Source organism: Aristolochia californica, unplaced genomic scaffold (assembly GCF_029961685.1).
Source record: "Aristolochia californica isolate CCGP_79_NKW_82.1479 unplaced genomic scaffold, dmAriCali1.0.hap1 SCAF_2, whole genome shotgun sequence".
Taxonomy (NCBI): Eukaryota; Viridiplantae; Streptophyta; class Magnoliopsida; order Piperales; family Aristolochiaceae; genus Aristolochia; species Aristolochia californica.
The window spans coordinates 7,544,147-7,560,798 of NW_027181881.1; the positions used below are offsets into that span (position 1 = coordinate 7,544,147).

General features: G+C 34.7%; 1 protein-coding gene across 1 annotated transcript; it reads right to left on the reverse strand.

Annotated features, from left to right (window-relative positions):
• Positions 1 to 13,404: 13,404 nt before the first annotated feature.
• LOC137956882 (uncharacterized) lies at positions 13,405 to 16,203 on the reverse strand. The gene is made up of 6 exons (XM_068804537.1): positions 15,883 to 16,203; positions 15,692 to 15,798; positions 15,226 to 15,334; positions 14,982 to 15,143; positions 14,341 to 14,514; positions 13,405 to 13,664 (listed from the first exon to the last, which is right to left on the reverse strand). Exons 1-6 carry the CDS (start codon positions 16,147 to 16,149, stop codon positions 13,635 to 13,637), a joined length of 849 nt encoding a protein of 282 aa, XP_068660638.1. The 5' UTR covers positions 16,150 to 16,203; the 3' UTR covers positions 13,405 to 13,634.
• Positions 16,204 to 16,652: the final 449 nt, after the last annotated feature.

A 16,652-nucleotide genomic window follows, 5' to 3' on the forward strand; every position in this document is an offset into this window, starting at 1 on the left:
ACAAATCCTCATACAGAAACATGTTTTTAATATCCAACTAATAGGTCTACCAATCCAAATTAACAGCCAAAGATAATAAAATTTGAATAGAATGGAGTCTAGCCATAGAAGGAGAAATTTCAAAATTGTGAACTCCATAAGTTTGAGTGTACCCTTTTGCTACAAGTCATCTTTTATATCATTTTAGTGAACCATCAACATGATGTTAATTTGTTGAAGAAGTTATATCAAAGAATCTAATATTAATCTCATGCAAACCATATCCCACAAGTTTCATAGAGTGTAAGGTGAATCACATGCAAGACAAATATCACAAGAGAAGCAAACTCAAAGGAAAAAACTGAAATGAAAAAAGATGTTTCCTATTTGTGTTTTATCTCTTTTATGTTTAATTTAGTAAGTTATATTTTGGGTGTTATTAAGTAACTTGTAAAGCAGAATTAATTTGTAATTAAGAAACTTTTTTTCTTTTTACCAAATAAGAAGTCTAAAATGAGGAGAATAAGCATATCATTCTTCACCACTGGTTTCTCTTCTCTCAACTTGCCATTGTCTTTCTCTTTGTTGGAAGACATCTCAAAGGGGATTAAGGTCAATACTTTCTCCACATCAAATAGATGGAAAAGGGTATAAATTAGTGTCATTCTCATAAGGATGGCACAATGGTGTAATTAGAAAAGATGATATGTCTACTTATGCTTTTCCTTTAGAGAGTTTGTAACCCTAAGGACAATGTAGTCATTGTAACCTTCTTCATAAACTATAAATATAAGTTCAAGGCTAGGGGTAGATCATTTAGTCTCCCCTCTTCTCTCTCAGATTTGTCCTTACTCTTTTCTCTCAAACCCTTCCTCTCTCTCTCTATCTCCCTAATCGTCCTTCTCTTTTTTTTTTTTTCTCCTTCTCTCTCATTCTCTTGGCCAAGTACCTATCATGGAATTCTAAATCTAACATGATATCAGAGCATTAGATTTTGGATCCCGAAATTATGATATTGGTTAATCAAGTTCTTATCAACTCTCTCGATGGAAAGTGAGGTATTGGTCAAGGTTCGGTTTTGAACCTGTTTTGATTCACGAGATAAGTTTTTTCTTCTCTTCTTTTCCTTGAGATGAATGTTGTTGTATATCTCAGAAAGATGGACGTTTATTAAGCATGTTTTGATTAGAAAAGATTGAGTTACTACATCTTATATATTAGCTTCAACTTGGTTAATATCGATGGTTTGAATCCATGCTATCTTCGGTTAAAGAGATCGTTTTTTTTACTAATACAACTTGTTGATTTCTGGTTCGTTCTTTGATGAATGGAGCCTTGCTATTCCATTGATGGTTCCATGGTATTTCATGATTGAAAAACTATATTTACATATGTTGATGATTGAAGATTGATATCATAGTTCAATTGGTTTTTTCTTGAACTCATGAAGGTGCTTGCATTGGTACAAGATTTTTTTTGAAAAATTACATGTTGTTCTCTCACGTTGGAAGGGATCCAGTCACTAAGATTTTCTCTTGATTCTCTTTCCTAAAAATTTAAAAGATAAAAGGGAAAGAAAAGGTTGGAATTATTTTATTAGTTGACACATGACTTATAGAAGGAAAGTTCCTTCTTTAGAAGATGCACAAGATTGATTGAGATCTCTTGGTTTTTGGTATAATTTTATATACCTTGATCTTCTCATTGGAGTATATCCCACGTGAGACAAGATTAGAAAGTCTTACCAAAAAAAAAAAAATTTAAGAAAAAAAGGCAACAAAAGTTGGATTTCCTGGTTAGTGGTTGGCGCCAAACAACTAGAAGGAAAGTTTCCTTCTTTAGAAGATCTCTGAGATATCTGAGATTTTTTTTGGTATGATTACTGATTCACTTCCTTAATTATCCCCTTACTTAAAATAATTAAAGTAAGTCAATGATTGAAATTGATTTGTTGAAGTGGCACCTAAGACACCATAGGAAGGTTTCCTAATATATTTTTGAAAAGTGACTGATTGAAGGAAGATCTCCCTTGATTTGATTTCTTGATAAATATTCTTTCCTAAGTGAACAAACATCACACACACTCTCTATTTGCTGCTCTCGACCAACATGCATTTTCCTTATTTAGTGCATGATTAGTGCACTCTCCTTATTTCTCCACCCTCTATTTGTTGCTCTCAACCAAGGCACTCTCCTTATTTCTCCACCACCTATTTTTGGTCCTCTATTTGATACCCCATCCATTGCTCTTCGAAAAGAACCTAGGGCATGCACCAGATCTTCTACCTCTCACCCCATAACTCAGTTTTTATCCACCCATCGTTTATCACCATCTTGCAGTCAGTTTCTTACCTCTATTTCTTTGTTGCTATTTCTTAGTCTTGTCAAGAGGCCCTACAAAATCTAGGATGGAAAGCAAGCATGCATGAAAAAGATGGCAACCCTTTACGAGAATTAAACATAGCGCCTTGTTTCCCTACCATCTGGAAAAAAAAAGTTGGTGGACTGTAAATGGGTTTTCATTGTCAAACAAAATCTGGATGGCACAGTGGCCCACCTTAAAGCAAGCTTTGTGGCTAAATGTTATATCCAATGTTATAGGATTGATAATGAAGAAACCTTTTGTCTAGTCATCGAACTCAATTCGGTGTGTCTCTTATTATCTCTTATTGCTAATTCTCGATGACTTGTCTTTCACCTAGATGTCAAGAATGTCTTCCTCAACAACGATATTAAGGAGGAAATTTATGTATAAGAACCACTTGGATATGTGGTTGAGGAGTTGGTGTGTCACCTTAAAGAATTATTATATGATCTGAACCAAACTCAGTGGGCCTGGTTTGACAAGTTTAGTCAAACAATGATTCGATTTAGGTTCACAAGGTGCTCTGTAGACCATTTTTTATTTGTCAAGCATACTAAGAAAGGAGTCGTACTACTTGTTGTATATGTGGAAGATATTATTTTGGCGAGTAGTGATATCGATAGTATCAGTCAAGTAAAAAACAAGATATGCAATGAATTTAAGAAGAAAGACTGAGAACTCCTTAAGTACTTTCTCGGTATTGAGGTTCTTCAATCCAAGCATGGTATTATCTTATCAAAGAGAAAATATGTTCTTGACTTGCTTGAAGAAATAGGAATGATGGGATGTCGCCTTGCTGACACCCTTATGGAGGCAAATACAAAACTATGTGTTGGCTCAGGAGAAAAAGTTAATATGGGCAAGTGTCAGAGCTAGGTGTAACAGACCGGTCTTTTGGGTTGTATTGGCTAGGTGTATGACATGGTATCAGAGCTGGGCACCACATTCCGCGTTCAAATCCTGACGAAAGCGGTAGGGAACGGGAGTGGTAGGTGTCAAAGCTAGGTGGTTTCGTCTACCAGTGATGGGTTAGGTACTTGGCTTTCCGCACTTAACAGATCGGTCTTTTGGGTTGTATTGGCTAGGCATTTGACAACAAGTAGTAGAGGCCAGTTGAAAAACTTATCTATCTCACTGTGACTATACCAAATATTTCTTTTGTAGTTAGTGTGGTTAGTGTATCCATAAACCTCAAATGTCTCATTGGCAGGCATTGGATAGGATTCTTTGATACTTGAAAAAAGCACCAAGACAAGGGCTCTTATATAAGTGTCATGGTCATCTCAATATTAAAAACTTTGCCGATGCGGATTGGGCTGGATCACCAGATGATATAAAATCTACTTCAAGATATTGTACTCTAGTTGAAGGCAACCTTATTGCATGGAGGAGTGAAAAACAAAATGTGGTTGCAAGGTCCAATGCAGAAACAAGATACAAAGTTGACACATGCAGTAAATGAGCTTTTATGGATTAAATCTCTTCTAGTAGAATTGGGATTCCATAAAGAAGACCCTATAGAACTCTATTTTGATAATCAAGCAGTGGTCCACATTACCTCCAACCCAGTTTTTCATGAGAGAGCTAAACATATTGAGGTGGATTGTCACTTTATCAGAGAAAAATTGCAAGCGGGAATCATAAGCCTTAAACATGTATCAACTCATGGACAACTTGCTGATATGTTGACAAAGTCAATCAACCCCAAAATTCTCTTTGCTACATTTACCAAACTAAGATTATATGATATTTTTTCACCACCAGCTATGAGAAGTGCCAAAGGTCAGTTCTGTAAAAAATCTTTTTTTTTCCTATTTTCTCTCCTATTATCTCCCTATACATTAACGGGAATTGAGTTTCCTTTTCTTCTAAAATCCAATTTTTTTAAGCCAAATTTCTCTTCTAGTCAAAAATTTTTGGTCACACTTAATCACTCCATAATTTGTCCATTCAAGGTATGCAATATCTTACTTCAATAATGTTTTCAAGTTTTGCGTTTTTGTTACTTGGTTATGTTTCTTCCGCATAGTTAACTCCGAAAAGTTGTGTGCACCTAAAAAAAGTCATACTTGATCGAGTTTATTAAGTTCTACCGTTATAATCTCCCCTAGCTTTAAAAAAAAAGGTCAATTTAGAAGTATGAGTAGTTAACTCCAAAAAATTGTGGTCACCTAAAAAAAGTTATACTTGGTCAAGTTTATTAAGTTTAACCGTTATAGTCTCCCTTAGTTTTCAAAAAAAAAAAAAAGGTCGCTTTGGAAGTATGAGTGTTGCATAGTCACCTCCTTCCGATTAAAGTTGTTTTCCTCTAAAAAAATTTCAGTTTATCTTCATGTGTTTTTATTACTTCAAAGCAATGCCTAGACTTACTGCTTAAAAGTATAAGAGTATGCCTAACATCGAGTTTGAGTCAAGTATTTTGTTCTTCACCCAAGAGGTGATTTGTGTTTGAGTTGCCCTTAAAAAATGAGGAGTCCATTTGTTAACCCTTAAAATTGGGTAATTTTTCTACCTTTAAAATTGAGTTTAGTGTGTTTTAGACTATGGCCATTTTAACTGGTGTATGGTACTTTGTCGTAGACTAGAAGAGATTTTCTTCTTCCACATTGTGTTTTATCCAAGCTGGGTCTATATGTCCTTTTTATCCCTAGTTTGAAGGGGAGAGTAGAAGAAGTACAAGAAAAAGGTATTTTGTTCCACATACTATTATAATTTTTATGTGACCAAAATATTCAAGAAAGGGAGAGCACAAAAGATGAAGTTTTTCTATCTATGAAGAATTTTTTTCAGCAATAGAAAATTGAAGACCAAAAATCCTTTTCATTGCAAACTGAAGTTATAAATTCCAGCTTCAGGGGGAGTGTTAAAGAGCAAATATGGAAGAGTCTTACTGACTATCATAGTAAGAAGTCTCATAGAGCCAAAATTAGCATGGTGGAGTTTTACACGAGTCTTCTATTTATATTTAGTTGTTCAATTGACTTGATCTTTTAGTGTTTCACTTTGGGTGTAACTCAAATAAAGGTAGTTTAATTATAATTGGATTATACTTGTTTTCTTTATTGTAAATAGATACTCATTGTACTCAAATTACAACAAGTTAAGGAAGTATCTCTTTTCTATAAATTTAACAATCTTTTAAGTAAGGGTGGCTTCGAACCGAGCCAGCTCGCGAGCCGCTCGAGTTCGGCTCGGTTTCGACTCGGTTCGAAACGTTATATTTCGAGCTCGAGCCAAGCTCGAACTCAGGGATGGGCTCGTTTACATTAACGAGTCGAGCTCGAGCAGAGCCCGGTTCGGCTCGTCGGCTCGTGAGCCGACTCGTTAATATAACAAGCGATTCGGGGATTGAGAGACCTCTCTTCGATTCGGGAAATATCTCTCCGAAACCCATACCTCCCTCTGCCATTTCCATGCCATTTCAGCGTGATTTCTTGCGGAAATCGCTGTCCGTCGGCAGGTATTCAGGGGAAATGGGGGATTTGGTCTTCAAATCCCTCGTTCTCCCTCTTCGATTCCTCGATTTATTCCTCTACGATTTCTATCTCTTCTTCCTCAAAGATTTCTTTCTCTTCTTCCTCTTCGATTTCTTCATCCAAATTTTTCCTCACCGACGAGACGAAATCGACGGTCCAACGGAAGGAGGTAAGATTTTTATTTAATCTTTTTTTTTTTTCGTAGCCGAGCTAACCTAAAAAATCTCTAACTCTCGCTTCATTTCTCAGCAGTGCTCCTTCATTATTGGAAAGTCTTTTTGGATATCCGAACGGCACACTCTGTTTCTGTAAGCAAACTCAGCTCTGTTTTTTTTTTTGATATTTCCGGCTGACAGTTCAAAGTACACTCGAGAAGAAATCATTGGAAGAAAACTGGTATGAATTTTATTTCATGATTTTGAGTGTTGATATTGTTTGATTTTTTGAAACGGTGAGTTCTTGATTTAAGGGTAGAATGTAAGAAGATCATTTTATACAGATTGTATAAGGTTGACCTATTTTATTCTCTTAATTATTTTTTTTTGCTTGAGTGTGCCATCAATTGCATTCTAGTTGGCTGAGAGCCAGGAAACTTCATACTGAGCTAACATTCAAGAAGGAAAGGAAGGGTGGGGGACAAAAATCCCCCACCTTGTCATTTGTTATGTTTTTGTATATCTCAGAATGACTTACTAAGCTCAATTGCTATAATGTTTGGAAAATAGTTGGTTGGTTGTTAATGATTTTTTTGCTAAAATTCCATTGTTCTTCATAAATTAAGTTATTATTCTAGACTTTCAAATATTTTTATGTTGTGGGATCTTGTTTCTTTTTTGCTTTCTTATTTTTAGGTGTCTGGCCTCTTATAAAATTTTGTACGTTTATCATACATTTCAGCAATAAACTGCAATGGTATTTAAATTGTTACTTGATATATTTTAGCAATGGAATTTTATTTCATGATTTTGAGTGTTAATAACATATTCTGTTCAATAATACTCTATTATAGTTAATGGAATCAGGAACTTTCTTAATTGCATCCAACTTCTCTTTATTATAAAAAAGAATAAAAAAAGTTACTTTTTGTCCTTCTTTCTTAATTCTCATTGAACTTATGTCTACTGTTGTTCTTGGTATAGTGGGGTATTGAGGTTGAATTTCATTTTTTTTCATTTTTATCATTAATTTCTTGGTATTGAGGTTGAATTTCATCAGAATATTAGAAGAGAATGTTGGTGTGCTTATTTCCTTATCTTAGAAGTTTTTAAATTTATATATAAAAAAAGGATCGGTATATTGGACTGAAAACTATTGGGTGCAGGGCTACTGGCTCAAAGAGACCCCGCTGCATTGAAAGACAAGGGTCGTTCCTGATTGTCACAATGTCACGTACCTTCCTCTAAGAATAAACAAGTATCTTAAATTATGTGTAGGATCTTTATTGTTCGGATAACTTTCTTTTCTTTATGTTTTTAATTTGTAATTTTATTTTTTTGTAGAAGTAAGAATGTCAACACCTCCTCAATTGACATCAATAATTAACACTAGTTCTAGTGTGACTATAAATAGTGACTCAACTCCACCAGAGTCACTACCCTCTGTCATAGAAGTGGGCCAGATGAAATTATCATAAATGAGGATGAAGGTGATTCTACTCATACTTCAAAAAGACAAAAAAAGTCTCATGTGTGGTTGGAATTCAAAGAAGTATCACTTAATGGTACAAAAAAGGCTCAATGTGTTCATTGTAAAATCAATTTGAGTGTTATTAGTAGTGGAGTGACCACACATGAGTCGACATTTGAAACGTTGCACTAGTAGAAAAGTGGCAATGAGAAAACAAAAAACCTTAAACTTTCAACCAGTGGGAGCGGGGTCTAATGTTGATCAGAGCCCATCTGGACATCCTTTTATGGATTTTGGAGGAAATTATGATCAAGCTAAAATGAGAGTACTCATTGCTCATTGGATTTTTATGCATGAGCATCCATTCATGATAGTAGAAGAGGAGGGATTTAATTTTGTAATGAATATGGCAAATATGAATTATGAGAAAATATCCAGGAAGACTATTAAGAAGGAGTGTATGGAGGTGTATGAGGCAGAGAAAAAGAAATTGAAAATTTTGTTAAAAGAGATTAACAAGATTAGTCTTACCACAGATCTTTGGAAGTCTCAAAATCAAAAAATTGAATACATGGTTATTACTGGGCATTTTATTGATAGTAATTGGAAGCTACAAAAATGAGTCTTGAGTTTTGTGCATGTTCTTCCTCCTCCTCGTGGCGTTGATATAGCAGATGTTATTTACAAGTGTTTGAAAGAGTGGGAGATTGAAAATAAAGTTTTTAGTATTTCAGTTGATAATGCTGCATATAATGATGTTTGTATCAGAGTTTTGAAACAAGATTTTTCAAGGAAAAAAAATTTGGTGTGTGGTGGAAAGTTGTTTCATGTGCGTTGTTGTGCTCATATTTTGAACTTATTAGTCCAAGATGGTCTTGTTCAAATTAAGGATATCATTGATAATGCGCGTGAAAGTATCAAATTCATAAATCTAAGGCTAGACTTCGCACTTTTTCTGAAATTGTACAACAATTAGAACTTGGTGAAAAGAGGTTGGTTATTGATTGTCCAACTCGTTGGAACTCCACTTATGACATGTTGTCTTCTGCATTAAAATTCAAAGATGCATTCTATAGATTTAAAGTTAGAGAACCAACATATGATTGTTTGCCAAGTTTTGATGAATGGGAAAAAGTTGACATGGTGTGTGAGATTTTAGAAGTTTTTAATGCAGTTACTAATATAATTTTTGGGAGTGACTACCCTACTTCTAATTTGTACCTTAGTGAAGTATATAGGGTAAAAGAAGTTCTGGATTTTCATTCTACAAATGAAAATGTTTTCATTAGGACAATGGTTAGTAGAATGAAAGAGAAATTTGAGAAGTATTGGGGTGAATGCAATTTATTGATGGTTGTTGCTTCAATTTTGGATCCAAGGGTCAAATTAAAGTTGATCAAAATGTGTTTCCCAGTGATATATTCTATGGAGGAAGCTACAATGAATATAAATTTAGTTCGATGCACCTTATATGAGATCTACGATGAATATGTATCCTTATATAATGTGGATATTAGAAATGAAGAGATTGTTTCAAGTACTAGTAGCTCTATGGGTGTTTCCACAAGTCGTAGGCCTTCATCAAGTTCAGGTTGGTCAAAGTTGATAAGTTTTATGAAACAAAAGGATGTAGTTAATTTACCAAGGTCAGAATTGGAAATTTATCTTGAAGAAGGTGTATATAGTTGTGAGGAAACTTCACAATATGATTTTGATGTTTTAGAATGGTGGAAAGTGAATCATATGAAATTTTGAGTATTATCTAAGATGGCAGCAAACATCCTTGTAATTCCCATATCCACAGTAGCTTCAGAGTCTACATTTAGTGCTGGTGGTAGAGTAATAGACTCATATCGTTCTTCCTTGGCACCAAGTACAGTTCAAGCTTTGATTTGTTGCAGTGATTGGATTCGGGTTCTTCACGGTGTAAAGAAAAATCAAAAGGTGAATTTCTTTTATCAATTCTTTATTATGATATTTTTTAATATATTTTTTAGTTTTATTTATTAAAATTTTGTTTTATGATTACAGCCTGAGAAGAAGAGTGTAGAGATAATGCTACCAGCTACATGATTTTTCATGTTTCTCTCATCATGGTAATTTTAATATTTTTAACGACATTAAGTAACTAGTAATGGAAGAGTATTTTTTTATCTAACAATAACTAATTTTATTTTTTTGTTTTTGTCGTAGGTGGAGATTTTGCTCATGCAGGGATGTATATTATTTTCTAGCATGAAGAGAAACAATTATAGTTTGTAATTTTATAATGGATTTATAGTTTTTATTTGGGTGATTGTAAATTGATAGTGATATTTCATTTAATTTTGTTGTGTTTGATTATTGTATGAAGTTTATTTATAATATTATGCAGTGTATGAAGTGTTTAGACTATTTTATGGAGTGTTTATGGAATGTATAGATGATTTTATGGAGTGTTTATGGAGTGTTTATGGAGTATTTATGGAGTATTTATGCAGGTATTATGTATATTGATTATGTCCAATTTTAAGTAGAGGTCATGCCGAATTTTATACAGGTATTATATACATAGATTATACTCAATTTTAAGAAGAAGTTATGCCTCAATCTTATACATGTATTATATATATATATATATATATATATAGGTTATGCTTAATTTTTTTTAGAGGTCATGTCCAATTTTATGTAAAATATGTGTATAATTTCATATATAATTAATTTGATATATATTTTTTGAAAAATTTTAAATGTATGTTGAGGCTCGAGTTCGGCTCGAAGCTTGAGCTCAAGCTCGGTTAAGATTTTTGGGCTCGAGCTCGATAACAATTTTAGGCTCAAGATGAGGCTCGGCTCGAAGCTCGGCTCGAAATATTTAAATCAAGTTCGGCTCGAACATAGGCAGGTTCGGGCTCGGCTCGAAATATTTAAATCAAGTTCGGCTCGAACATAGGCAGGTTCGGGCTCGGCTCGGCTCGATGCGACCCCTACTTTTAAGTGTAAAAGGTACTTGTCGAAAGGAGAGGGCCTACTAGATTATTAATTAATGATTAAAACAAAGTTTTCATTTTTATAATTTTTATTTTGTCACTTGTAAATGTCATAATTATTTATCATATTTTATTAATATTAAATAAATAAAAGAACTAAAAATATAATTAATTTTTTATAAAAAATTAATATTTTATCTAATAATAACTATAAATTATAATTTAATAAATATTAATGTTTCATATTAATCAATATTTTATATCTAAAAATAAATATAAAATAATCATTATCTTAAAACATTAAGTGTGAATATATGTATTAATTATTATAAAATTCAAGTTTATTTTATCAAATTAAATATTATTTTGTAACATAGTATAACCAATAATTACATGAATTTATTAATGATGCTCCTTATTTACTTTCCATGAAAGTTACACTAATACAAAAAAGTACATTCAATTACTATTTTTATTATGCACTGTTAGACCTATGGAGAAATCATGTTGGTCTCCGATATTTTGATAATAACAAAATGGGTTGTTTGAAATTGTGTTACTAACAGTGTTATTGTTGTGATTAGAGACAAAATCCATCACCTACATTATGCAGTCTATGGCAAAGCTCAAGCAAAGAGAATAATAAATCAAGTCGCCAAGTCAAGACTCGAAGCAAAACAACTTGAAGATTTTTGCTAAGAAAAAAATACTTACAAAACAAATATGAGAGAAAAATTGAAGACCTAGAGTCAAATCCAAATAAGAAATCTCAAGAACTCTAGTCTTGTAAGTAGATAGTCATTCAAAATTCTGATATTTAAGCGTATATATTCATTGGAGCTTTAGAATACCTCATGTTTCAAAACCATATTCAAAATCATCACATACAAAAGTTTTGAAATCATAACACAAGCTTTAGCTTTTTCCCAAAACTAAAATATGATTTGAACACATGAAAAATCTTTAGGACATACTTTGCATTCATGTGTTTTAAAATATCATATATATCTTTTCAAACATGTTATAGCACTTAGAGTAATTCATTCACATGCTTTAAAAGTCGATTAGTTGAACTGGCTTTGGAATACTCGATCAACTTCTACAAATGATCGATCAACCAGAACTATGCAGACCAAAGTTATAAAGCATGATCAATCAACCATAGTTGATTGATCGATCATCCAGGACATAGCCTTTTCATGTTATAAATCATGGTCGATCATCCCACTTGGATTAATCGATCATTGTTGTCCAGGCAAGTAGAACTTTTGTGGAATGATCGATCATCGCTCCAGATTGATCTATCAATTTGAACTTTGCCAATAAGGGACTTCAAGCATGATCGATTATAGGAAAATGCATTGATCGATCATACTTGTATTGCACGAGGGAATCTCCATTGGTAATGATCGATCAACTTGATTTTTCTAGATCAATGGTAAAATATTGATCAATAAATCCATTGATTAATAAATCACTGTCTGACAAAAAAATAGCTATTATGAATGGTTGATCGATCAATCACTTTACAATGATCGATCAATCAAAGTACAGATTTTTGTAAATGGGCAAATAACAACTAGTTTGAGTTGGGAAGTTATAAATACCCCTCCAAACATCTTAAGGAATGAGAGTCAAACTATTACTTGCATACCCAAACTCTGGAAAACTAATTTGTATGTCAAAGTTTCATTTTTACCTTCTTTGAGAGAAAAACCTTCATTTTCTCAAATCTTTTTACTTCTCTCAAATTTTTCAAAACATATTTAGTTCCATCAAACTCCTTCACTTCAATCATTCGTGCTTAAACATCTAGAAGTTTGGTTCCCATATTAAGAAGTAATTGTAAGTTTTTATTTTATTTTTGTATTTTCATTTCTTCTTTTATAGGTTCTCTAATGCCTAGAAAGTAGAGGAATTGGTTTCTAGAACCAAAAATCTAGAAGGGGAGTGGTTGACTAGATCCAATATCTAATCTTTTGTATTGAATCTCTTGGGAGAATAGAAATCGTGTAACTGGTATTTACACATAGCTTAATAGTGCCATAAACCCTTTGCAATTTCCAACTATTAGTGTATATAGTAAAAATTTCCAAAACAAGGGTTCTTAGAAGGTGCCTACCAATAGGGGAACGATAACAAAAAATCTCATGTCCCATGGTTGTGTGTATATGTGTTGAATGTCATTATCTATAGTGCTTTTATATGCACATTGAGATTCATACTTTTAAATTGATCACAACATTTATGAATGATTAGTTTAGTTAAAAATTTAATTTAAAATCTCAACTCACCTCACCCCCTCTTGAAAAGCCACTTGGGCCAACACACAATAACATATAAAAAAGGAACATTCTTTAGGGAAAATAAATTACCTTGGAATCCCCATTGAAATTCTCTTTCCTTGGGTGATCTATTTTCCAATGCACTACCCTTCCTTCCCCCCATGGTCTATATCTAGTTGTGAACAAGTTTTCTCCCCGGTCCAAATCCTACCATGGGCCCAAGTCAGGTTCACAAAAGGGGTGGAATAGATTTGCAAAAACCCAATGTATGCATGAGAAATTCACTAATAAACTAGAATTAGAATGAGATATTTAGGAGAAAAGAGCACAATCATGCAATTATTGGCTACTCTAAATGAAAAAATAATTTTTTAATTTGATAACATAAATTTGACTCCAAAATTTTCTTATCACCAATATTGGACTTACCTTACACATATTCAGATCAAGGAGAAGTGCAATTTACTGACTAAAGACAAGAGAGAGGTTATTAAGACATTTCTTCCCATTCGAATTCTCATTCAGTGTATTCACCCTCTTATGTGATTGGAAAGGGAGGCCTTACCAGTCTTATGACAATCCCAAATCGTGCAAAGATTTTCTATATCCGCCTCACCTTCAGCTCCTTTTCCTTTCTTCGTATTACCTAAACTGAACCTAATTTCTAATTCAACTCCAACATTCATTCTATCAAACACATAAAAGAAAGGAATATTGCCAAATGGATAGAAGAATCATCATGCTTTTTGGATTTATGAGAACCAAAACTTTTTCTTTTTAGACTGGATTCTGTCAATTAAAAGGAAACTGGAGAACTTTACAAGCCAGTTCAAGAGAGAGAGAGAGAGAGAGAGAGAGAGAGAGAGAGAGAGAGAGAGAGAGTCATGAAACATTTCAACCACCTATCCATGAGCAAGCTCTGTCTTCAGTCTTACACTGGAACCCCGATCCTCTGCGCAACCTGTGTCAATTACTTAAAAATGTATTCAAAATGCTTCCACAGCATTACCGGATCCAGAAATAGAGGCTTGACTACCCACAATCACAGTCATTCATGAGCTACCAACTAACATGCTTGCTGCAAATATATGGTCCTGGAAATTAGGTTACGAAGGCTAAATCATGAATCATACAAGCTGTACTCATTCTCTTGTAATTCTTTCAGCATTTAGGAGGTTAAAGCAGTACATATTCCCCTGTTATTCTTTGAGCATTTAGGATGTTATCTACCGTGTGCATGAGACATGCAGTCAAACTTTGACCTCTAACTGCTCAAGAGTCGAAGTAGCAGTTTGGAAATGACAACACAGAAGGGGACCCTGCCTCTGACCCAATGTCTAGTCACATCTTACATTACCTAACTGGGCTACATTCATGCCAACCAAAAAACCATGGCAGCTGAAGATTCTGAGCAATAGGAAGCCAGATTAAAGTTGAAGAAGACAACAAATTACCAATTTTTCAGTTACTGTGTCCAGCACTTAGCGGCTCTCTTTCACAAAGATTAGAAAGCCATTGGAAAATAAAATGAATTATTTCAGGATTTTAAGTAATCGAAAAATTAAATAAAAAACTGCAAGGAAAAGGCCCAAAACAATGAAACAACAGCAAGTAGTATGCAGTGCAAGTATCTTTACCTCTTTGAATGAGCACACATCACTCCCCCATAGCCAAGCATCACAACCAGCATCCCTAGCACCCCAAATATCATTCCTCCTATCATCACCAACATGAACAGCATCCTCTGGATTCACACCCAAGAGCTCACAAGCCTTAATAAATATTGTTGGGTTTGGTTTCTCTGCTTCCACCTGTTATCAAAGAACGAACAACAAAAGCAAAAGTTGAATCTAATACATGAAATAGGAACAACGAAAAGAAAATTTTTAAAAACTGGATGAGAGGTCAATAAGTAGTACAGACAAGCATGGTAAGATGCTGACTGAGCGGGAGCAGAAAAACCAATGAAATGCAAGCAGATCGAGAGTTTTCATCGGGTGGACCTTTCTCCTAGGAAATTTGAATTTCTATGTCAAAACTCTGTATACAAGAACTGGATAGCACTAGCTGGTCAGAGAGATAAACTGGGAAAACAGAGTAAAGATGAAACAGCCCCTTTTAACATCCGATATTTAGGCAAAACATCTCAAGAGAGAACAGTCTTCTATAATATGACAAAAACTTTCATAAAGAGTGATCGGTTGGCCTTCTACCCAAGGAAAAAAAATAATAATAACTTTCCTGATCTTCAGCAACAGGTAATGGGTTCTTAGGTTACCTCAGCAGAAACAGCCACAGCATCAAACCAGTGATCACACTTGAGGGCTTGCAGGAGAGGCCGCAGTCTTGTATCAAAATTTGAAACCACAGCCAATTTCACTCCAGCTTTCCTGAGGGCTTTTAAAACTTTCTCTGCTTCCGGATCACACAGTCGCCAAGCCTGAACACATGAGTCAACTATTACCAATTGACACTAAAATCATTGCCTAAATCCTTTAGAAAACCAATTTGGGCAAACTAACCTTGTCCGTGGTATAATACTGATAGACTTCTTCAAAGTACTGAGAATCCAAACAGCCAGTGGAAGATCTAACAACAAATTGCCAAAACGGTCTCCCATCGTTGACATATCTGAAATTCAAATCAAGCGTTCAGTTAGAGAGAAGTTCCGGCAGTCCAAGAAAGAAAACAAAGTAATAAGAAACAGAAGTAAGACAGAAAAATCAGGTTCCATCAAAATATCGTCGACAATGTTAAAGTCAGGTAATTAGTAAAATCAGCACGGCAACGTAATCATCGCCGATCCACTTAGAGCTTACATATCTCTGTTTAAGCGATTTCTAGGCTTTTCCATTAAGAATTCTCAAGACAGTTTCGTTGAATTCTAACAAGCAAAAATTGGCCAGAAACATTTTTATTAAGCTCTATGTCACCAAACAGCATTTAGTGAACGGCTTCTTAAAAAAAAAAAATCCATGTCAAGGAAACCTTAATCGCGAATGGCCCCAAGGTTGCGCGTAGGCCCAGCGATACCGATTCAGGATCTCGTTTTCCGAGTACTCCACTCCATACTTCTCCCCTAACTTCCTATATATCTGCAAAATACCACAGATGAAATTCAATACATAGACTTATGAACGAATTACTTAGCTTCCAAAGGAGGATAGTAGGGGAAGAACCTGGGCCGTGGGTTCAGAAGGCACAAAGAGAGTCCCAACGGCGTCAACTAGAAGGGCTTTGTGAGTGATCCCCCCGTAGCGAGATCTTCTATAGTCTTCGTACTCTTTGGCACCGAAGACGTCCAGACTATCGTAAAATCTGGGTTCCGCGATTTCGGCAGTATTTGAGAAGAATTGAGTGCGGGAAATGCTGCTCCCAAAAGCATTTTTGAGAAGTGACACCACCTTGGGAAGCCTCGTGGCCATCATCTGAAACCCAGCTCGCATCTGTTCTTCATCCAGTACCCGAGAAAGCAGTACTTAAACAGTTCCTGCGTCAGATTTGTTATAGCGCGTGTTGCTCTCTCAGAGAATTAAAAGAAAGAAGAAGAAGCCACGAAATTGTTCAGAGTTCGGACCTCATTGGACGAAAATGCCCTTCTGCTCTCTTCTTTATTTCCTTATTCTAGGATTTTCTTCCGATTTTATCATATTCGAATTCCAAACTCCAACTTTGTCCCTACTTAATCTCTTTGAATTCCGTGCATTAATTTTTCTTGGAAATCACGAGATAGCCACTTTAGAACTAAGTCAAACGGGCTCCAAATCCATCAAGCCCTGAAACTGGGACCCACCGCGATGTGGAAAGGAGACAGGGTTTGTTCGAAAGTTTGCAGTAGAAAGTGACCCAGGAGAATTTTTTGGCAGAGACAAGAGTAGGTTATGTGGTTGAAGAACAGGGAGAGACGCGAGCCACGCATATCGGGACCCAGCGGTCATCGTCCTCGGTG

Bases quoted from the DNA above. Each gene is read 5' to 3' on its own strand.
- LOC137956882 (XM_068804537.1), bottom strand. From the start codon at position 16,149: ATGCGAGCTGGGTTTCAGATGATGGCCACGAGGCTTCCCAAGGTGGTG. The intron at 14,515-14,981 runs GTAACCTAAGAA...CTTTGATAACAG, and splicing joins CTGTGGCTGTTTCTGCTGAG to GTGGAAGCAGAGAAACCAAA. The intron at 13,665-14,340 runs GTAAAGATACTT...TAATTGACACAG, and splicing joins ATGTGTGCTCATTCAAAGAG to GTTGCGCAGAGGATCGGGGT.